The sequence below is a fragment of the Dendrobium catenatum genome, unplaced genomic scaffold (genome assembly GCF_001605985.2).
Source record: "Dendrobium catenatum unplaced genomic scaffold, ASM160598v2 fragScaff_scaffold_1022, whole genome shotgun sequence".
Lineage (NCBI taxonomy): Eukaryota > Viridiplantae > Streptophyta > Magnoliopsida > Asparagales > Orchidaceae > Dendrobium > Dendrobium catenatum.
Window position 1 is genome coordinate 1,916,346 of NW_021319484.1, and position 23,311 is coordinate 1,939,656.

General features: G+C 40.4%; 1 protein-coding gene across 1 annotated transcript in view; it reads right to left on the reverse strand.

Moving 5' to 3' along the window:
- Positions 1 to 425: 425 nt before the first annotated feature.
- LOC110107061 (CSC1-like protein HYP1) overlaps positions 426 to 23,311 on the reverse strand; it is a 77,685-nt gene continuing 54,799 nt past the window's right edge. Inside the window, exons 7-10 of the mRNA XM_020837203.2 lie at positions 16,787 to 17,063; positions 11,582 to 11,851; positions 10,760 to 10,993; positions 426 to 873 (exon numbers count right to left, since the gene is read on the reverse strand). Coding sequence (XP_020692862.1) covers positions 712 to 873; positions 10,760 to 10,993; positions 11,582 to 11,851; positions 16,787 to 17,063 — 943 coding nt within the window. The 3' untranslated portion in view covers positions 426 to 711. The remainder of the gene's footprint in view (positions 874 to 10,759; positions 10,994 to 11,581; positions 11,852 to 16,786; positions 17,064 to 23,311) is intronic.

Consider the following 23,311-nt stretch of genomic DNA (forward strand, 5'->3'; position numbering starts at 1 on the left):
AGCTATTTGGATGAGTGAAAAAAGAATCACCTCAATAGTGGCTGAGGCAAGTGGTGGGCGGCAACAAGTGGCAATGGAATGGTGGCCATCGTCTGTGTCTCGGTCAAATTGGGCGAGAATGCATTATCTAAAAAACGAATTAAAATCCAATACACTACATTTGTTTTACTTTATCTTTTGTATTTGATTTTCATCCAAACAAATACTAAAAAGTAAAAAAGTAATGCATTTACTATACTTTGCATTCACTTTTTTTCCAATCAAAGATCCCCTAATATCAAATGCAGATACAATGAACTAATGATTTGGGATAATTTTCTTGCAGCTTAGTATCATAAAAATTTCTTAAAAATAATGAAAAAACAGTGGTCAGAAACTCCCAAAAAAAGCCTGAGGCTTTCCAAATTAAAAAAAACCCACAGATATTGAGATAAAAAGACGCAGAAATCAACTCCAAATCAAACTTCATCATCAACCAATCTTTTATGAAGAAAAAAACAATGGAAATATTTCATAGATACAACAAATCTAATTTACACAAGGGGAAAATCATTCAGCAAAGAGCAAACAGGCACAAAACAATCAAAATAAGCACTGAAGGTGAAATACCACTGCAGTTCATCTCCCTGATTGCTAAGCTCTGATAACTCCTAGTACAGTTAAGCTCCAAAATAATGGCGTTTGAGTTGGCAAAGACAAACAGTATGAAGATCAAGATTCAAGTGAGAACAGTAGTGGAGTGTTTTGATCGTCAGCATACTGTGATCGATCTTTAGGCGCAAGAGATGGATCATTATATGCAGTTTTCAGTTTATCAAAGAATTCATTCATTCCTGGATCATTCTGCTCGCTTCGATCTTTCTTTATTAGTGTCTACAAACAAAACAGCCGGTTGAGGGATCAGTTCAGCTTATATTAAGCAGATACTTTCAGTATAAACTATTATTGATTCATGTCTTCCATAAGAAGGAGAGATTATTCTGTGCGGACGCCGAATACAGTTTACCATCCGGAGACCAACCAGAATGCGTCACGTCAGTAGTATCGAGCCGGGTACCGAGTCACAGTATCAAGCAGTATGGAGCTGGGTACCGAGTAGGAGGTGACATGGCGCATTCTGGTTTGTCTCTGGATGGTGTTCGGCGTCCGCACAAAATAATTTATCCATAAGAAGGGTATAAACATAATGATAAATCCATTAGAAAAAGGTGGAATTACATACATAATATCTCAAATATGTCTACTTACAAAAGTAATAATACCAATGTTATTTTTTTAAATTACTGAGCATATATATATATATATATATATATATACACACACACACATCTTTGAATGTGTCACAATCAAATGATTGGGAATCAAGTAAAAGTGAAATAAAAAAAAAGAGGGATGAGAGCGCTAGTTTTGTAAATAACTAAGCTTTGAGTGTTCTGCATGTAATCGCCCCAAAAAGAGGGCAATTGAAGATGATTCTTCAATTTAGACCATTTTAAATAAGATTCCAGAGTAAGTATGCAAGCTGACATCATGATCTTATTTGCACCTAAATGGAAGTTCAGATACTTTCTGAGAGGTGGAGCTGAAGAGAGTGGTCAACTGACTCACACAATAAAAATTTTAAAAATAGTCATTAAAATAAAGGACCCACTAGAAATGCTGGCACCATGCTAGATGTGTTTGGCAACTCCACATGATTGTATTAATTATTATGTGCAGATTCCGGATGCCGTTCGTAGGTGAATCACAACGCATCACGTCACATGTTTGTTGGATACTGGTGCTCGGTACCGCTGTGTACCGGATGATGTGGCGCACTGTGATTCGCCTCCGGACAGTCCGGAATCCGCACAGAATAATTTCTCACTTGATTGACTCACCAATAAGCCCACAGAAACGACGAGCAGAATCGACTCGAAGTTAATTAAAATAGCAATAGTTTTCTCCCAAACAAAACTAATACATAAATACGAGTAAAAGAAAATGCAATAAGCAACTTCTTTTTGGAATTCAAATACATTAAATTGTACTGCATGAAAAAAACTGTAGTTTTGAGAGAGCTAAAATAAATAATGTTTTCAAAATTCTAAAAAGTAGCCCCCACATTTTTTCCTTTTCAACAACGCATCACATCGCCAAAAACTTAACTAATCTAGCTCGCCCTCCAATGCTAAAGACTGTCGGCAGATAAATTATGAATTAATCATCATAATTGGCCTTATTCCAAAAGTTGGCCACAAGAATCGTGAATTTTCATGCATTCCCGTTTAGTATCACTATAGGTATTAGTCATATTCTACGCAAATATTTTACTTCCTAATCCCTCCATTCAAATTTATCTGTCCTATTGATATATTTTCTACCCTCCCTTGTATATTCTCAAATCATGCAGTCATTTTTTTACAACTAATTTGTAACAACTACAACAGTCACATCTCTTTGAAGTGGAGGAATACATCGGGCTTGGTATGTGATAGAAAAGTCCCTTTCAAATTTAACGGAAAATTCTATAAGATGGTAGTGAGACTTGCAATGCTTTATGGTGCAAAATGTTGGTCATTAAAAGAGAAGCATAAAATTTTAAGTGTTGCAGAGATGAGAATGCTTAGGTGGATGAGTGGCTTTACTCTTAAAGACAGGATACATAATGAGCATATACGTGAAAAGGTTGGAGTAGCTCTAGTGGAAGATAAGATTAGAGAGAGTCACCTAGATGATTTGGTCACATAAAATGACAGCCTTCCTGTTGACCCGTATTTGAAAAAAAAAAAATATATATATCTTTGTACCTGTTCAATGTCGAATCGCATGTCGTTGCCGCTCAAATCCCGTAAATCTAGCGACCCCGTCATTTCTCCCACGACCTCGCACGATCCTTGCATCGTTAAAACGAGAATAAACGAGGCATTCGGGACGTCTTCGCTCTCTCTCGATCTCTCCGCTCTGATCTCTCTGATTCCCGCTCTCTCTCGCTCCTTTCTTCGTTGTCGTTTGACCCTGTCTGCTCGACGACGTTCCCTCTGAGTCGATTGGAAGTCACAACATCCCGATCGGAAGCAACAACTGGACTCGCTGCTGTGAGGATAACTTCCTTCGGCCGCTTCTCCCTCCTCCGTAGACGTCCGACTCAGCTCATTCGATGACTTTCCCTTCTACCCAATCGGAAGTGATGATGGTAGCTCGCCGACTGCGAAGCTAACTTTCTCCCGATCGTGTGCTCCCTTGGCTCGTTCGTTGCTTTTCGACTTTGCTCTTCCACCGACATTCCCTTCTGGATCGATCGGAAGTTACCACATTGTGATCGGAAGCAGCAACGACGGAGCTTCGTTGGCTGAGGAGGTAACTATCTCCCTTTCACGCCCCGCTCGGCCAAATCACGTAATTCCGCCGGATCAGAGGCAAGAACGGGCTCGTCAGCTGTGAATTAACTTTCTCCCTGTCGCACGAGCTTCTCTGATCCTCCCTTTGCTGTCCGACTTCGCTCCGTCTGTGACTTTCCCTTTATGTTGGATCGAAAGTTAAAACATTTTGATTGGAGGCAACCAGAGGAGCTCACTTGCTGTAAGGGTAACTTTCTACCCTTCATACGCTTCTTTGGCCTAATCCCGTAAAAACTAAGAAAAAGGATTATATTTAATTATAATTATCTTAACTAATCTTAATTAATCATAATTGTTATTTTTAATTAATTAGATTTATTATAACTAATTACAATTAATTATAATTAAGTTATTATAATTAATTAGGGGGGAATCTGGTGCAACAAGTGTGACGAGGCGGGTAAGCCCTATACACGCTCTTGTAGCGTGGTGGGGACAGTCCTCGACCTCGACGCCGACATCGCCGACGACTGCTACGCAAGGTATAATTCCTAAAACTCAGATTCCTCATTCTCGTCGTTTGCGGCGAACCGACAAACCCCCTATACGCGCTCTTGTAGCACGGTGGAAGGAAATCCGGTCCGGCGCCTACGACGAGGTGGGTAATCGCCTAAAATCCCATTTTCGACGTCTACAGCGGACCGGGGAACCACCTATACGCGCTCTTGTAACACGGTAGGAGGGAGCCCGGTGCGAAGCATACGGCGAGGTGGGTGAGCCCTATACACGCTCTTGTAGCGTGGTGGGGAAGTCACTGGTGTTCTCGTACGGGTTTTGCTGAAGGCCCCATACACGCTCTTGTAGCGTGGTGGGATGAAAATTACTACGGCCGCGGTGTTTGAGGACACCTACCATACACGCTTGAGTAGCGTGGTGGGAAGGCCTAGCTCCCCTATTTTCCCCCAAACGGGGGATATGCCGAGGCGCTGCCGAAATTTTCACTGAAATGTACAAAGACTTGAACAATTTGAAGACCTTCTTGGGCAACAATATAGAAGACCTGTACTCGAACAAAAATGAACAGAACTTGAATTAAGATGTGCAAAGTACTTGTACGAGCAACAAAGAACAATGACCTAGACTCAAATGAACATGAACTGTGGACTTGTGGACCGTTGAACTTGATTGAACACGAGCAGGGGACCTGAACAAATTCTAAATGATTTCTAAAGGTTCAAACTCAAATAAAATAAAATCAAAATGAACTCAAATCCAAATCAATTTGAACTTATAATTGAACTTGTAAGGACTTACAAATTTGAACCAAACAAAATGGCAAGAGTACTTGAACACGCACTTTGAATTCAAACTGGATTGAATACAAGGGACCTGTGAACTTGTGCACTCAGCTCGAACTCGAGTGAACTCAGACTTGAACTCAATTTGAAGAATGACATGAATTAGACAAGATCACTTGAACTTGTACTCTAAACTCAAGCTAAATCCAAATTTGACATGAACAATAAGGAGCCTGAACTTTCAAGGACAACAAGTGAGACTCAAGCATGAGTGGAACTTTGAATTCGGGTCCGATTGAATACATAAGACTGGGACTTTGGATGAACGAACCAATCAAAGTCTAAGTGCACAGTCGTCCAAGCTAAACAACAAGTTGCAAGTGGGAAATGAAATCCTAATGCTCACGAAAGAAGAATGCAGCGAACTCCTCGACAATCCCTATAATTGCCTGTTATTGAGATGACAATACTGGAGACCAGCAATCAAAGATCTACCCCTACAAGCAAGTGCAATCGTCTACCCACCTGAGATTAATGAAAGGTGGATATGGCGAAGTTGACAACGGCTCCACTACGAATACTCTTAGGAGCTCGTAATGGATACAACGGGTCCCTGCAAACGAGCACAAACCGCTTGTGGACAACAACAATGGATACATCGTAAGCACAACGAACCACTGTGGGCACAAGTATGGGTATCACCTACGACAATGGTGATCAAGATATTCAAATACACCGGGTACAAAGGCAACCCGGTGTACGAAAAAGGACACCTCTGGCGGAAGGGAGAAAATGTTTGAACAAATTAGAACCAAACTTCTCGGTGTTCCAAAGTCTCTTCTTAGTTCTATATTTAAGAAGAAAACAATTCTGGTACCCACAAACACCGAAAATAGTAAGTCCACTACATCGAAGAGCCTAAAAAAAGAGTTCTTTCCAAACCAACGGTCATTGACTCTAAAGTCCAGAAAGTCCCGTCCCCGGTGAATGAGAAAAGGGGAGTCAACATCAAAACGCCACGCCACCGGATCCGCAATACTCATTCTAGCGGACAGAAGGCGTGTACAAGCCCTCAAATGAAAAGTTGTGCGCACTCAAATGACTGTTACCTGCACAATTACAAAATATTTCAAAGTACCCCCACACAAGTGCACCGCAGTTTGTATACACATAGATACACAAGGGGTAAATTCAACCGTAACCCGCTTGGGCCCCGGCGAGCGTGTTATTGGTACACACGTGACGCCTAGGGATGCTGCGCAGGTCGATAAGTGAATTCTAGTTCGAACCTGATCCTTCTAAACGGATCAATATAAGTCGACAAGGTTCGAACCTTTAAACCAATACACGGTTGTGGCGACCAGTGTATTTGTTTCAATACATTCATATTAGGCCTTCAAGGCCTACAATCAAGAAAAATCACAAACAAAGGCGTAAAGCCTATGAAACCCGATCCTCCTAAGTGGATAAATAGGAGTAGACAGGGTTCGAGATATCGGATAAATATACGGTCACGAAAGTTGACTAGAATATTATTTTGTACATTCATATTCGGCCTTCAACAAAGAAAATTCATGAGCAAAGGCATAAAGCCTACGAAAACCCGATCCTCGACCAATAACTCGGTCGAGTTGATAGGGTTTGATAAACAAATGGAAATGACCCCAAACACCCCGATGATGACCGTGTTGAATGCATATCTCAACCGGAGGGGTCCATTTCATAAATATTTTAAAAGTCCACACACAAAGTCCAAAATCCAATAAATCCCAAATTCCAAGATATTTAAATCTGAAATAAATCCATCAATCACTTAAAGCAAAATCCATCCACCCTCCCCAACAGTTTGCCGAGATGGACAAATAAAAAAATTACTTCAGCTCACAAAGAGCCAAATGCCTAGTCGAAAATATCACTAGGATCCATTCTCAAACAAATCTCCTGCCAGCAAAGACGTGGTATGTGTCCTCTAGCCAACGGTTTTGCCGCCAAATAGCACCGCAGGATAAACGGTTATGACCCGGGGCCCTTTGAACCGAGTGGTTTTGCCGCCAAATGGTACCGCGAAATACCGGTTATGGCTAGAACCAATACGCTCTTTATTGGCATCAAATCCTTGAGATATGAATCAATAGGATATGATTGATAGGGCACAAAGCCCTCTGTTAGCTAAAGTGGATTCAAATTTGTCCCCTTAGGCAAATACCCATCCCAGGTCTACAAGATCCCCTTGGACGAAGCAACCCATGGCTGCCGACAAGGATCCTTCTGTCAGGTTGGGTCAACTACCTCCTCTGACTAAGTAGACCAGGGACCACGATGCCCCGGGACGACAGAACCATGGGATCTTGATCGGGCCCATCATACATTCCCCCACCATCCGCTTTAAGTGCAAGATGGTGCAATTTTCATTTTAAATATCAAACTTTTCAAATTCTCAAATCCAAATCCAGTTCTCAAAAATCCAAACCCATGCTGCTACTATATGCCTGATATTACATATCTATAGATATGACGTATCTGATTGACGATTAGCCTTAATCGGAAGTTCTCTCTCGTGATCGGGAGGGGTAATTAACTATAGGGGCTTGCGCCTGTAGGAAACCAGAACTCAGATCATAAAGTCCTCGCAAAATGAGGGCGAAATTTCTTGGTAGTGTCTTATCTACAAATCCATCTGCCTTCCAAAATTTACCTCGGAACTTATTTAGTTAAAACTCCCTCGCCGAACAAAAAGAAAAGCGAGTGGAGGCCGGGGTCGAATTTTCGGAGCCCACACTTCCGATGACCCAGTTAGGAAAGTAGATGTATTAGATTTGACAAATATTAAAAAAGGTAGATGTATCCCTAAAAAGACTTGGTCAGAAAAAGTAGAAATGACCTTTCTTTATTAGATTTAGATGAGAATTTGACCCTCAACATGACACAACGGAGAAAAAGGATTCATGTAATCGACCCCACATATTGGGATAAAGGCTTGTTGTTGTTGGTTGTACAATAGTCACATCTCTTTAATGCAATCATTTTTTCATCCATTTTTAATTTTAAAATAAATTAAACTAAGCATTCTCATTCAAGTCATACTCAACTCAATTATTAATGACTATCACCCAACACTTAAATTTATATAGAACATTTACTTCAAAACCATATCACTTCGGTTAAGAAAGTCCTTGCACTAGCCTTCATTCCAATTGTAACAAAATAAAATTCTTCACAACTATTAGTGTGTACTAGCTTACTGATGTATTCAACTTGAAACAAAACACAAAGAGAAAACAAAGTAAATCAAGACTCACTTTATATAACTTTAAGACACTTCTTGGAGAACACAATAGACTAAATGAACCACTAAAAAATTCAGAATAGAAAAGTAGGGATCATCCAAAAAACCAAAGTAACAAAAAAAGTTAGCAAAAAAAAAACAAACTAAAAAACAAACAACGCTATCCTCAGAACATCCTACAAGAGGACTCCTCACATGCACCGATTGTAGGAATATATAATTCAGATAAAATTTAGATATGCAAACCAAAACAGCCAACAAATCCACCACTGCAAAGGGGTCCAACGTCCTACCAAATTCCTCCAGCAAATGCCACCAAAACAACCAACAAATCCACCAAAACAGCCAACAAACTTTACCAACGAAACTAGAAGAAAGATACAGGTGAAGTAAAACTTGCGTAGAGAAGAAAGAGGTTAGAAGCCCAGACGAATGGTGGAGAAGCTCGCAAGCCTTCCAAGAGGTAGAAGAGGGAATGGACAAAGCTCAGAAACTTTTCCAAGAAGAACCCGCAGTTATAGCAACTTTGCTCTTAATATTCACCACCCTATTTCATCACAAAGCATCTCATATATAGAGGGGAAACTTAACAGCCCAAAAACCCTTCAAATCCCCATATAAAAATAATAGAAATGAAAGGCCAAAAGTCACCTTGCTGAAATCCCAAGAGTCACAGCATTTCTCAAAGAGGAGGCCACGATTCCAATCAGCTAAACACAGGAAACCAGGAGCCAAAAATCGGGACCAGCCAAAGTCATTCCACGGGAGAAAAGGGGGAAGTCACGGCAGTAAAGGGGCAGAGAACCGAGGAGTCAACAGCAGCAGCAAACCGTGGAAGATAAATCCAGAGAAAAAAACTGCAGCAGCCCCAATTCAAGTAGAATATGAAAGAACAAGTTCCACTCACCAAATCTAGCTCCTAAACATTAAATTTCATAACCAAATATCAGCTCATAATGAGTTACACCTCCACTTGATAATAATGAGCTGGCACCACTAGAATTTCAACAACTAAAGCTCAAACCGAAAACAGCCCAGGCCCACCCGAAATCAGTAAATAGCCCCAAAGGACAAGTTGGACCCCAAAACCGGCAAACCCAAGGCAAGCATAAACCAAACTAATTCCTACCATGATCATAGGATTTTCCACCATCATTGGATAGCATAAAAATAAAACAAAAAATAGAAAACATAACTAGTATTGTTCAAAACAAATAATGCAAGAAAATATTAAAATGCATCACTTACTCTCGTCTATAAAACTAAGGTGGCATTTTCATCGCACACAGTAGAAGATAGAGAGGTCCATGTCATGAGGGTGGATGCAAGAAGCCTTTAATGCTCAAGTTTAATACGAATACGTAGGAGAACACAGATTGAAAAGGGAACAAAAAATAGTTTTGTTTAGGTCTACAAAAAATCATTGAAACTTAAAAAACTGAACCAAACCCCGAAAAACTTTATTCTTTAGGTTCAGTGAGGTTAGTTTTGTTTTGGTTTGAAACTTACATAAATCGATAAATTGGGTTTGTCTAAAAGGTTTTGGTAGACCGAGAAAACCAAACCAAACCAAGTCATGTTATGCATAATATATTTTGAGCCATCTAATAAAAATATAGAAGTGGATTAAAAAAAAAAAAGTGGATTATTGTTGAGTAGGGTATGCCTTGGACGCTAGAAAGTATTAGTCAGTGGTGGGGTTAGTTGAGGATCAAAAGCAACCATCAATGTGGCTGATCGCCAATGGCTCAATTACAAATTAATTCGATTAGAATAGCCTAAGCATCAATTGATTTGACACCATAACTTTTATTAGTACCCAAATGGCCAAGGTAAAGCACAATTGCAAACTTATGGCTCTAGTTCAGCTTGGGGATTCATTGGACAAATCTAAATTGAAGTTGAAACACTTTGGGCTAGTACTGCTTAATGTTTGCCACATATTTGTATAATTATATAATTTAGATAATATTAAATAATTTTAATAATTATTATATCATCCAGAACTCAAATGAAAAGTGTTCCTTCACCAAATTCTATCCAAAGAAACAACATAGCTGACAGTAGGAACAAATTAGTTCAAATTTTGTGAGTCGTGAGACTAAATTGAAACCCTAACAAAATTTAGGACCAAAATGGACACATCTAGAAAGTCTAGGGACTATTTTATCATTAACTCTATTTGGCTTATTTGCAACATTAGCAACTAGTTAACTAAAATTATAAATATGCAACAAACAAATTTTAAACATTGAAAGGATGAGAAATTGGATGACTGATCATACCCATTTCAAAAAGAGAAAATCCCGGTAATACACCAGTCATGCAATGCATGGGTACCAAAAATCTAATGCAGAAAGGCGCACATGACCATTTAACAAGAAAAAGTGCAATAATTATATACAACAAGACTGGCTAACTAGGGCATTTCATTTGGCGCAACAAAAAGTTCAATTAACTAAAACAGCCTTGCATTGACGTCAATTTCTACACAAAAAAAAAGTATAATATTTACGGATTCGATTCCAAATAGATAGAACCATCAGAAAATTCATTAAGCTTAAAAATTTTTTATGTTCCCAAATGGTGTGCGAAACTTTAATTCATGAAAGTTCAGCTTCTTTGTGGTTCATCAGCCATATTCTAAAAAAATACAAAGTTTTAAATAATTTTATTTTACCTACTAAGCTTATTTCTTTGCATGCTTCCTGCAAATATACTCAAGCATTAATAAAAAAGTGAACTTCAATAAAACTTTTTAAAAAACCGAAGAACTCCATTTAATCCAAGGAAACACAGGTTGATTTGCATTAATAGTTGTAGGTACATCCAGGAACATAAATAAAATAAATTACCTCAGCTGAAAAAGTCTGGAAGACGGGTTCGAACCGTTTTCGGCAATAACCATGAAATAAAAGTGTAACCACAGGAAGAGGCAAAAGCAAACTTGAAGCAAGCGGAAGCTTCTTCAAACTAAATATCCCAAAGGCCATGGCCTGCATAAGTACTAGAGAGAATATAGTTGAATTATGCACTATAGGCCAAAACTGTCCGCCAGTTTCATACTTCGGTAAATACACATTTAATAGCTGCACAAGCACAGGGTAGAAAATCACATTAGGAGGGTGTATTTTAGTAATTTCCCTAGCATATAAATGGAAACGCATTGACACACTATCATATGTTGCAGAAATATATAAAATTTGCATGTAGCATTCATAGAAATTCTCTCTCATAGTTGCTTTTTATTTTGAATGGTTAGAAAATTTTCATCAACTAGACATCATTATTGGGGGAACAATTGAGGATCTATTCAATAAAAGACAAAAGATGATGAATATTATCAGAGGATGCATTCATTTGTTTGTCAGAGGTAATTTGAACCTCTGACCTACTCGTTGGAGATCAAAGTCAATACCAGTTAATGGTGGGCCAATGATCGGATCATGCAAATTGTTTTCCAAAGAATTTGAACATGTTGCCTCTCTTTGAAGATCAAAGGCAACTTTGCTATCAATTCCAAGTGATTGATGGTCGAATTATAATGCTATTCCAAGTTAGGAATATTACGGGAACTTAGAAACAGCTAGTGCAATGAACAAATTATGGTGAATTAACAGTGATTAAATTAGAACTTAATTTGACAATAAATCTTTCAGAATAAAGAACGGCCATACCTGATTTCGATAGATGATATACCCAATGCAGAAGAAAATCAATATAAATGGAAGAATCAATGGAGATAACAAGAAGTAAATGAGCCCAATAAGTAGAAATAGCAGGATTCTGGGAATTTCGCTGTGATAGGTCATGGAGGGCGCTTGCAGTTCATTGTCAAAGCATCCAGAACAACCACCTATCCAATCACCAAGAAGAGCGATCACACGTGTGAGTTCTTTTGATAAACTAGTCCAGGATGTCACAACATAGGCTATATAAAAGGAGGCCTACATAACAAAAACAAAGAAAAAAATATTAGTATCCTTCAAACTTATTGTTTAGCCTAACGGCTGCAAATATTAGCTGGTCAATTATAGCACAAGGCACTTAAATCAACAATTGTCCATTTGCCATCATGTTGGAACTTGGTTTCCAATAGACGATTGGATGGTATGCTTGAAGAATGACTCAATAGCTGTTTGAAGAATATCACTTAAGTAGAATGAATCAACTTACTGCAGAAGCGAGAATGTTGGTTTGATTGATGCAAATGTTGGTCAGTGCACAAGCAACAAGTGCTATGATGCTAAAATAAGTAATGCCAAACTTTCCAAGAAAAGAATTAAATGACCTTTAACAAAAGAGAACTTAAACCTATGGGCTCCAAAAATTCGTGGCTCAGCTCTAATGAGAGAGTTTTATATTTTTCAAGTTAAATTTTTAGAATGCAAATTATGTTGACCTGAAGATTTTTCCCATTTTGTAAGAGCTTTATGGTTCCCCATATGCACAGGCTTCTATGGTTAATCACTACATCCAGTAATGTGAGAGAATTTTTTATTAAGACTAATCAGCGAAAGCTAAATGTTTAGCTTATAGTAGCAACAATTTGATTTAAGATTGAAACATTTATCCCTTCATAGTGGGGGAATGATAATGAACCCAATCAAGATCACATAATTCCACCGTCCCGAATTATCATGATATTGTAATGATATTCTCATATAATTCCTCGTCTCTAGTGCGTCTAAAAATTTGTGCCAACTTACCTATAAGCAAATTTTGTGTTTTCAACTTCATGTGATAACTCAGGCAATATGAGTATCTTTTCCAAGTAATTTCGCAATATGAGTATCTTTTCCAAGTAATTTCAATGCTCTGAATGTGTTGACACAATCCATTTTGTGAATAGGCGACATCTTGTACAAAGTCAAGTAAGTAGTTTATCCTTTTTTCATCATGTGGCTATTTGGCGATATGATATGTCATTTATGGGTATTTTTGACATCATTGTGATTTGTTCTGTAAAACGAGCAATAATTGAGTGGTTCTACACGATGCTACATCTGTTGAGTTCAATCGAATTGGGCGCGAAAGACAATTTTTTGATAATTTCAATGCTCTAAGCAATTTGGCCAATCTATGTCATGAGAGGGCAATGTTCAAGTGACTCTTCTCCGACAACATGTCTCTTGTTCACCATTCTCATCGCGCTCGATTGAATCAATTGCAGGGTTCTTTGGTAATTTCAAAATTTTAGACGCATCAACATAATTCGTTTTGCACACGGGTGATGTTTCAAGGACTTCGATTTAGGGTTGTCAAAAGCGGGTTTCGGGTCGGGTTCGGGTCAAACCCGAATCTGACCTGATATTTTTTAACACAACCCGAACCAGACCCGTTTTTGCAAACGGGTCGGTCTTTCGGACCCGAACTCGACCCGCTTCTTTTATGCACGCTTTTCTTAGCATAGTTGAGACAACTTTTAAGTACCCGTACGCAGCTCTGTACCTGCGGGGAAACAACAGCTTTTCTTTTAACAGGTACAGAAGACGCCTTTCTCTGGCGTGGCGGGGAACAAAGATTTTACGGCCGCGGTGTCCTCGTCCGAGGGCACCAACCACTCACGCTTTTCTCTAACGTGGCGGGAGGCCCAGTTTTTCGTAGTTTTCCCCTAAAAGGGGGAGACACCGGGAGGCTGCCAAAATTTCAGGTGAACATATGACTGCGCTTGGACCTGACTTGGACTCAGATGCATACGAACTGGTGGACTTGAGCATGAACTACAAGGACTTGTATTTGAATATAACTCAAATGATTAATCAAGATCTAAACCAAATAAAATAAGTTCGAGTTTGAACAAGAATTAAATATCAAGTGAACATGAAATTGAACTTGCAAGGACTTCAGAAGACCCTGAACAAGCACTTGAACTCGAACTGTACAACTTCAAGTTTCACAAGGACTTAAGAAGACCCTGAACAAGCACTTGAACTCCTGCGGGTTGCTGTAGGAGATTTGTCGTGCATATAACACCCAACGCAAGTAGTAATACTTGATATGATACTTGTAGATAACAACAGAATGGAAGAGATGTTTGAACAAATTCGAACTAAATTTTCCGGCGTTCCAAAATTTCTTCTTAATCCTATACTCAGGAAGAAAATAGCTCTGGTATCCACAAACACCGGAAATAACAAGTCTACTATACTAAAGAGCCTAAAAGAAGTTCTTTCCAAAGCAGCGGTCATTGATTTCAAAGTCCAGAAGAACCTTCCGACGAATGAGAAAAGGGAGTCTGTATCAAAACAATGAAATATCACATGAGATTCAGGTGCCAATGCTACGATTCACCTATATCCAAAAGAAGGAAATTTATTAGTGCACTATAATCCACATGCAGAAAGAAACAAGTAGTGCACGACAGTCTGCCTGTACAAAGCAGCAAACAACTCAATCTAGAAGTTGCTATAACACGTCACCGAATCCACAACATTCATACAAGCGGACATAAGGCGTTTATAAATATTACAAAATACCCCCGCACATGCACCATAATTTGTATGCACATAGGTACACAAGGGGTAAATACAATTATAAACCCGCATGGGCCCCGACGAGTATGTTGTAGGAACATATGTGACGTCTAGGGATGCTGCGCAGGTCAATAAACTTGAATCCGATCCTCCTAAGCAGGTAGATAGGAGTCGACAAGGTTCAACAAATAACTACAAAATGCCCCCAAACACCCGCATGGGCCCGACGAGTGTGTTATTGGTACACACGTGATGTCTAGGAATACTACGCGGGTTGATAAGTGAATTCAAGTTCGAACCAAATCCTTCTATACGGATTAATATGAGTTGACATGGTTCGAATCATCAACAAATATACGATTACGACGATTAGTATATTTGTTTTAATACATTCATATTAAACTTTCAAGGCCTATAACAATGATAATTCACTAATAAAGGCACAAAGCCTATGACGAACCCGATCCTCTATCAACAAATTGGCAGAGTCGACAAGGTTCAATTAAAAAATGGAAATGATCCGAGACACCTCGATGATGGCCGTGTTGAATGCAGATCTTAACCGGAGGGATTACTTTCAAATATTTCAAAATGCCCTCAAGCTCCTATAATATTTAAATATTTTCAAGTGATCTCAAAGTCACCCTGATGATAGCCGTGTTGAATGCAAATCTCAACCGGAGGGGTTCACAAATACTTTCAAATTCCATCCAAATGCTCGAAAATCCAAACTCCAAGAAAAATCCCAAAAATCTAGATATTTAAAATGAAATTTAACCATGAAACACTTAAAGCAAAATCCATCCACCCTCCGCAGCAGTTGGTTGAGCTGGACAAAATGAAAACTACTTCAGCTTATAAAGAGCCAAATGCCTAGTTGAAAATATCACTATGATCCATTCTCAAACAATCTCCTGCCAGTAAGGACGTGGTACGTGTCATCTAACCAACGATTTTGGCCGCCAAATGGCACCGCAGGATAAACTGTTATGATCCGGGGCCCTCTGAACCGAGTGGTTTTGCCGCCAAATGGCACCACGAAATACCGGTTATGGCCAGAGCCAATACGTTCCTTAATGACATCAAATCCTTGAGATATGAATTAATAAGATATGATCGATAGGGCATAAAGCCCTCTGTTAGCTAAGGTTGATTCAAATTTGTCCCCTTAGACAAATACTCACCCCAGTTCTATATATAAGGTCCCCTTGGACAAAGCAACACATGACTGCCGACAAGGATCCTTCTGCCAGGTTGGGTCGACTACCTCCTCTAACTAAGTAGACCAGGGACCATGATGGCCCGAGACGACGGAATCATGGGATATTGATTGGGTCTATCATCCATTCCTCCACCATCCGCTTTAAGTGCAAGATGGTGAAAATTTCTATTTTAAATATCAAATCTTTTAACCCTTCAAACTTCCAATTCTCAAGCCTATGTTGCTACTATACACTTGATACTAAGTCTCTTCGGATATAACGTATCTGATTGACGACTAGCCTTAATCGAAAATTCTCTCTCGTGATTGAGATGGGTAATTAACTATAGGGGCTTGAGCCTTAGGAAACCAGAACTTAGATAATAAAGTCCTCGCAAAATGAGGGTGAAATCTCTGGGTAGTGTCTTATCTACAAACCCATATGCCTTCCAAAATTTACCCCGAAACTAAATTCGTTAAAACTCTCCCGGAAAAAAAAAACAAACAGTGCGGGCGGAGGCCGGAGCCGAATTTTCGAAGCCCACAAATGTAAAGTGGCTTTACCTATGGAGTGAAAGGCAGTCACACCAAGTAAATTCAGCCTTACATATATCTTGAACATGCATAATCTTATTGACTGAATACAGAGCCTATAGATAGGCAGACGAGAACAAAACGAAAGATTATAAAATAGAAAACATTCTTAATTATGAGAATATATTAAGTTAATAACTTTTTAATCGACTATTTTACCAACCTATCTGTCCAACCTTAGAACTTTCCCACAATAATCTATATTTTATTTACTTCCATGTTAACAGTAAAGCATAAAAGTGAAAAAAAAAAAAAAAAACATCTCTCCAGCGTAATAATGGCAGTAAGATAAGTGTAAACAGCATAAACATTAGCAAAATTCTTGTAAACAAAACAGTGAAAAAAATATCAAAATAATTCTTTGATTAAATGTATGAGGCCATTTTAGTTCCAAACTACAAATATTCAATTTAATGCATTGACTCTTCAAATATGATCCAAAATAATTCCATAAGATTTGAGGAGTCAACAAACTATTTGGATAATATTTGAGAAGCGAAGTGATTAAATTGTACACATTATGTAATCTACACGAATAAAACGAACCCCAATAAATAGCCTGAAATCATTTTGGCATTTTTCTCCAAAACAACAAAAGGAAATAAACTCACTTGAGTTGGCACGTAAACAGCTAGCTTCCAAGGAATATCCTTTGGTTCCAAGAATATTTGCACTTGGCTTGTAACAGATCCAGTGAGAACAATTGCAAAAAAACCATTCCATATCGTAAACCAAAGCACTTTACTGCATGCACTCTTCTCAATCCCACTAAGGGAGATATTTCCTTGCATTGTGGAGAAAATCTTCATGATTGGAGGCACAATGGAAAAAAATATCTGAAGAATGAGACTAGGAAGATATCCTGTTATTACTTGACTAACAACAGATCTGCAATGTTTAAAGTGGCAAGGATTAAATTTGGCAAACAAATAAACACTTGAAAGTTTGACATGAGGATCTTAATAGGAATATTCATTCATTGGCTAGACGAAGCACAAGAAACTACTACGAGAGTCTAAGCATGATAAAAATATAACCAAAAATATGACAATGAATAATTCAAATTTTTAATAGTCTGTTTAAGATGCAGGGAAAAAAAATAAAACTGTACTTTTATATGGAATAAATGGTCCTGCAGGCTTATCTCTATATCTTCAGGTGCTCTTGAAATATGAATCTCATAACATCTCTAAGCCAAATGTTAATATTTAAAAGCTTCTTGTTTTGAGCCAGGAACAAAAATCTACTTGTTCAACAAGTTTCCAGAACCCTAATTTTCTGTCCCTTGGTTGATTTTAACAAACAGATGCCCAAAATCTATTCATGCATGCATTCCTATTTTGACAGTTGCAAACAACTCAAAGAGAATCTCACCAAATAGACGCAGTAAAAATATGTGATGCAGCAAGGGAACCAGGTTGCAGGCAAAGTAAAAGTCATGGGAATAATTAACTGCAAAGATAATGCGCTCTTTTTGAAGAAGACGACAAGAGTTTGAATTCTCTAAAGAGGGCTATAATTTTTTAAGGACAGATTTTATAGCAGCATATAAAGGATCCTTGTAATATCCCAAAACCGGCTGGTCGTAATAGTGAAGATGAAGAAGAGCAAGAAGACGAAGGTGCGAAGGAGAGTAACCGTCAATTAGTGTCGCGAGGAAACGGAAGTTGGTCCTTGTGCAGGAAGACAAGGGAGCCGCTCTATCACTTGGTATTGTTGCCGGCTTCATCGGTTAGAGACGGAGGAGAAGGGATTTCATCTAATAAATTTGAGAGAGAGGGAGACGGGAAAGGACCGAGAGAGTGAAAACGGGAGCAAGGGAAAATGATAGGTCGGTTCAAGTTGAACCGGCCCAAAGGCTAGCTCGGGTATAAAGGAGGTGGATAAGTGCCGCCTCCTTTGCTCTTGTCGCCCACATGGGTGGGCCCCACTAGCCAAACTGAATTCAAATTTTGAATTGGGGGGGGCGGGGTCTCTAGGGTTTGGGAGGGAATTTGTATAAGGGAAGTTATGTATTAAAGAGGATGAGAGGTTCTAGGGTTAGGTTATGCATGATTTGAGTTTCTCTAGGAGTTCCTTGGTGTTTTGGCTCTAGATTGCTTTGTCTAGAGATTGGGAGAGAACGATCCTTCTCTCGAATTGAGGATCACTTATATCTTGCTTTGTGTTTCTTTGGCTTTGATTTCCTTGTTGCAATACAAAGTTTTGTCGCTGATTTGGTCCAGATTTTACGTTATTCTCGCTGTTTTCGCCAATTAGTGATAGGTTTGCTTGTGAACTCAAGTTTTTTCCTTAGGCTTACTTGCGAACTCATATATTTCCTATCAAATTGGTATCAGAGCATTATCTTGGGACCGTTGGCGGCTGAAATCCAGAAATTTCAGCAAAGGAATTTCATCCGCAAGAAGATCCTCTCGCATATCTTGGGAAGAAGGATGGCCGGAAAGAAAGTTGAAGTGTTGGAAGGTGAAATTGGGGAATTAAAATCAGATTTGGAGGGAAAATTCTTTGATTTTCAAAATCAAATCTCCTCCAACAATGAAAGGTTGGAAGGGAAGTTCACTTTGATGAAAGAGATGTTGAAGAAATTACTAGAGGTTAAGACCAATCTGACGACATCGGAAGCAAGGGAGACCACTGGCGGCCATGGTATAGGAGGGAATCCGAACCCGTTTAAGGGGAGGAAAAATCCGGAAGTGGAGATCCTTGAGGGAGAGGACGGCATACCACCTCTAGAACCACTTTCTAGAGAGGAGATGAGTATGGGCTACGAAAAGAGGGGTGCTGATTTTGTGGGAAGAATGGGGGATTTCCACCACCGAGGTACCGCATTTGAAAGAAGGAGAGGGGAAGTTGATGATGAATACGGTTATGATGGCCAGAGGCAAGATTGTGACAGTTGGGGAGCACCTCCCGTTCGTGGCAAGGGAGGATATGGAGGATCCAAGGCAATTGGGGTGACCCGAAGGTGAGAAAGCTGAAGATGCCCATCTTAGAGGGCGAGGACGACCATGGTTGGATCTACAAGGTGGAACGGTATTTTTCCGTCAACGGGCTGATAGAGGAAGAGAAGCTGACACGGCAGGACTATGCTTGGAGGGAAAGGCATGGGCTTGGTACCAATGGCGGGACATGAGGCAACCCATCAGGAGCTGGAGAGAGTTCAAGGAGTGCTCACAGGAACATTTTCGAATCGATAGGAGAGGAGACTTCTATGAGTTCTTTGCCTTGACCCAGGAGGGGACCGTGACAGATTATCGTGACAGGTTCGAGTACTTGGCCAGCAAACTGGATCGGCTCTCGGAGACGGTGCTGGAGGGAAGCTTTATGAAAGGACTTAATCACAAGATCCAAGCAGTGATTAGAGTGATGAGGCCAAGAGATCTGGGGGAGGTCATGGAGCTAGCCCAGTTGGTGGAGGGCACCAGGGAGTATGAAGGAGGTGCCAAGAGAGAGAACTAGATGGGGAAATGGGGGAAGTTTCAAAAGGCTGGCGGAGAAGGAAATACAAGAAAAAAGAGCGAAGGGGTTGTGTTTTAGATGCGACGAGAGGTACATGCCAGGGCATAGGTGTAAGGACCGAACTCTTCAGGTTCTCACCGTCTGTGATGACGAGGAAGCTGAAGAGAGAGGTGGAAGCATGTTAGAGACGGAAGAGAAGTAGAAGTTGTATTTGGATGTAGCAGAAGTCTCCCTAAACTCAGTAGTGAGATTCACTCTGAATCACACTATGAATGTGAAGGGAGAGATAGCAGATAGGGATGTAGTAGTGTTGAAATAGTGGGGTAGCCCACAATTTTATCTCCACCTAGATTGTTGATCTATTGGGGGTGAAACTATTGGATACATGAGGGTACGGGGTGATGATGGGCACCAAAAAGGTTGAAATGGATAGAGGAGTTTGTAGGGGAATGATGTTGACCATTCAGGGGATAGAGGTGAGGGAGGATTTTCTTCCCTTGGAATTGGAGAGTACGTATGTCATCTTGGGGATGAAATGACTGCAAACCATGGGGGAGACCAAGGTAAATTGGGGAGCACTAAGGATGTAACCGGTGGGGGGGGGGAAGGAGAATGGGGGGGGGGGGGGGGGGGGGATGGTGATACATGGAGATGCCGGGCTGTCTAGAGCGGGAGTATCTCTCAAGTCCATGATCAGAACCATACAGGAGGTTGGAGGTGGATATTTGGTAGAACTACAGTGAGGTGTTCCAGCCACCTCAAGGGTTACCACCATCAGAGAACATGAGCTTGCAATTCTTCTAAAGGAGGGGGTGTCACCAAATTAGTATACGACCGTACCGTTACCCCCAAATTCAGAAGGATGAAATTGAGAAGCTGATTAGGGAGATGTTGGAGGCTGTGATCATCAGACCAAGTGTAAGTCCTTTCTCTAGCCCAGTATTACTGGTCAAAAAGAAGGATGGGAGCTCGAGGTTTTGTGTGGATTACGGGGGGTTGAATAAGGAGTCTGTACCAGATAAATTTCCCATTCCGGTGATTAACGAGCTTTTGGATGAACTGTATGGAGCATTGATATTCTCCAAAATGGATTTGAAGTTGGGATACCATTAGATCCGGATGAGGGAGGAAGACATCTCAAAGACAGCGTTCCAGACACACGAAGGGCATTATAAGTTTCTGGTTATGCCATTTGGGCTTACCAACGGCCCTGCTACTTTCCAGTCACTGAAAAATATGATGTTCAGCCAGTATCTCCGGAAGTTTGTGCTGGTGTTTTTTGATGACATCTTGGTGTACAACAAAATTGAGGAAGAGCATTTGAAGCACTTGAAGTTGGTAGTTGGAGTTCTACAGAAGCATTAGCTGAGGGTCAACCTGAAGAAGTGCTGCTTTGCCCAGACCAGTGTGGAGTACTTGGATCATATCATGTCCAAGGGGTGGCAACAATCAACCAAAGGTGGAGGCTATGTTGAGATGACCCTTACCTAAGAATCTGAAGGAGTTAAAAGGATTCTTAGAGCAGACGGGATACTACAAGAGATTCGTAAAAGGGTATAGTACTATAGCATGAACACTACCAGTGCAGTTAAAAAAAGATGGATTCCTATGGAGAGAGGCATCCACAATAGCATTTGAGAAACTAAAGAAGGGTATGACCACAGTACCCGTCTTAGTTCTACCGGACTTCACTCAGGCCTTCATAGTGGAGACAGATGCTTCAAGATACGGATTGGGGGCAGTACTCATGCAAGATCGGCGACCCATTGCCTACTTCAGCTAGGTGTTGGCAGCCAGAGTCAGGCTAAAATCAGCCTATGAGAGGGAGCTGAAGGTTATCATTTTAGCTATCCAGAAATAGCGACCCTACCTATTATGTAGGCATTTCATTGTCAGAACATATTAGAGGAGCCTGAAATACTTATTGGAGCAATGGATGGTGACTGAAGAGCATCAGAGATAGCTGTCGAAATTGGTGGGGTATATTTTGAAATCTAGTACATACCAGGAGGGGAGAACAAGGCGGCAGATGCCTTGTCCAGATGTATAGGAGAGCTAGAGATAGTGGCAGTGTCTGTTCCTTTGATGTTGGATTGGGAAGCCATTAAGGAGGAGAGCTCAAGGGATGAGGAGTTGGGGAAGATCAAGACGAATTTATTGAGGGAAGGGGGTAGCCACCCAGGGTACTCAGTAAAGGGGGACAGACAGCTATATAAGGGGAGGCTCGTGATGTCCAGGACCTCAATCCACATCCCGAACTTACTCCAGGAATTTCATGGAAGCGCAGTTGGGGGCCATTCAAGGGTGCAAAAGACCTACAGGAGGTTAGCTGCCGAGCTTTACTAGAAGGGAATACATAGAGACGTAGAGGAGATGGTAGCCGGATATGAGATCTGTCAGAGAAACAAATATCTGGCTATGTCACCAGGGGGACTACTACAGCCGTTGACATTATCGGGACGAGTATGAGAGGAGATATCCATGGACTTCATTGATGGGTTGTCCCATTTAGAAGGATTCATGGTGATTCTAGTGGTGGTGGATAGATTAAGTATGCTCATTTTATTCCCCTCCGACATCCTTACAGTGCGGTGACAGTGGTTTCAGCTTTCATCAAAGAGGTGGTCAGATTGCATGGGATACCAGAGGTAATCGTATCAGATAGAGATAAGGTGTTCCTAAGTCATTTTTGGAGGGAGTTGTTCAGGTTTTAGCGGACAGTTCTAAAGAGTACCGCTTACCACCCTCAGACAGATGGCCAAACGTAAGTGATCAACAGGAGCTTGGAGACCTACTTGAGATGCTTCGTGTCGGAGACACCCAAGCTATGGACCAAGTGGCTATCATGGGCGAAGTATTGGTACAACACCTCTTTTCACTCGGCTAGACAGATGATCTCATTCAAGGTGTCTTACGGAAGGGACCCTCACTTGGTGCACTTTGGGAGTAGCAGTACTCCAGTTTCTTCAGTGGAGTACTGGGGGGAGAGAGATAAAGTGTTAAAGGAATTGAAGAAATACCTACTGAGAGCTCAACATATTATGAAGAAACAAGCTGATAGGCATAGGAAGGGCATCTAGTTCGAAGTAGGAGAAAGAGTGTTCTTGAAATTCTGACCATACCGACAGTTTCCAACAAGAGAAATGAGAAGCTCGCTCCAAGATACTTTGGACCTTATGTAATATAGGAAAATTTTGAAGCGGTAGCATATCGGCTGAAATTACCACCCACAGCGACTATTCATCTGGTTTTCAATGTGTTGCAGCTGAGAAGAGCTATTGGAGATTATACAGCCAGCTCGGAGTACCCGACAACGCTTATTGAGGATTTGGAGGTGATTATGGAACCCTTAGAGTTGATGGGGGTTCGCCAGAAAGAAGATGGAGCTAAAGAAGTGCTAATCAAATGGAAGAATATGCCTGACTATGATGCCACGTGGGAACCATACGAGAGAATGAAACATCAGTTTTCTTGTTTTCACCTTAAGGACAAGGTGATTCTTTGGGAGGGCGGTATTGATAGGCCGGTTCAAGTTGTACCGGCCTAAAGGCCGACTCGGGTATATAGGAGGAGAAGTGCCTCCTCCTTCGCTCTTGCCGCTGACAAAGGTGGGTCCCACTAGTCAAATTGAATTCAAATTTTGAATTTGGGTGTGTGTGTGTGTGGGTTGGGGG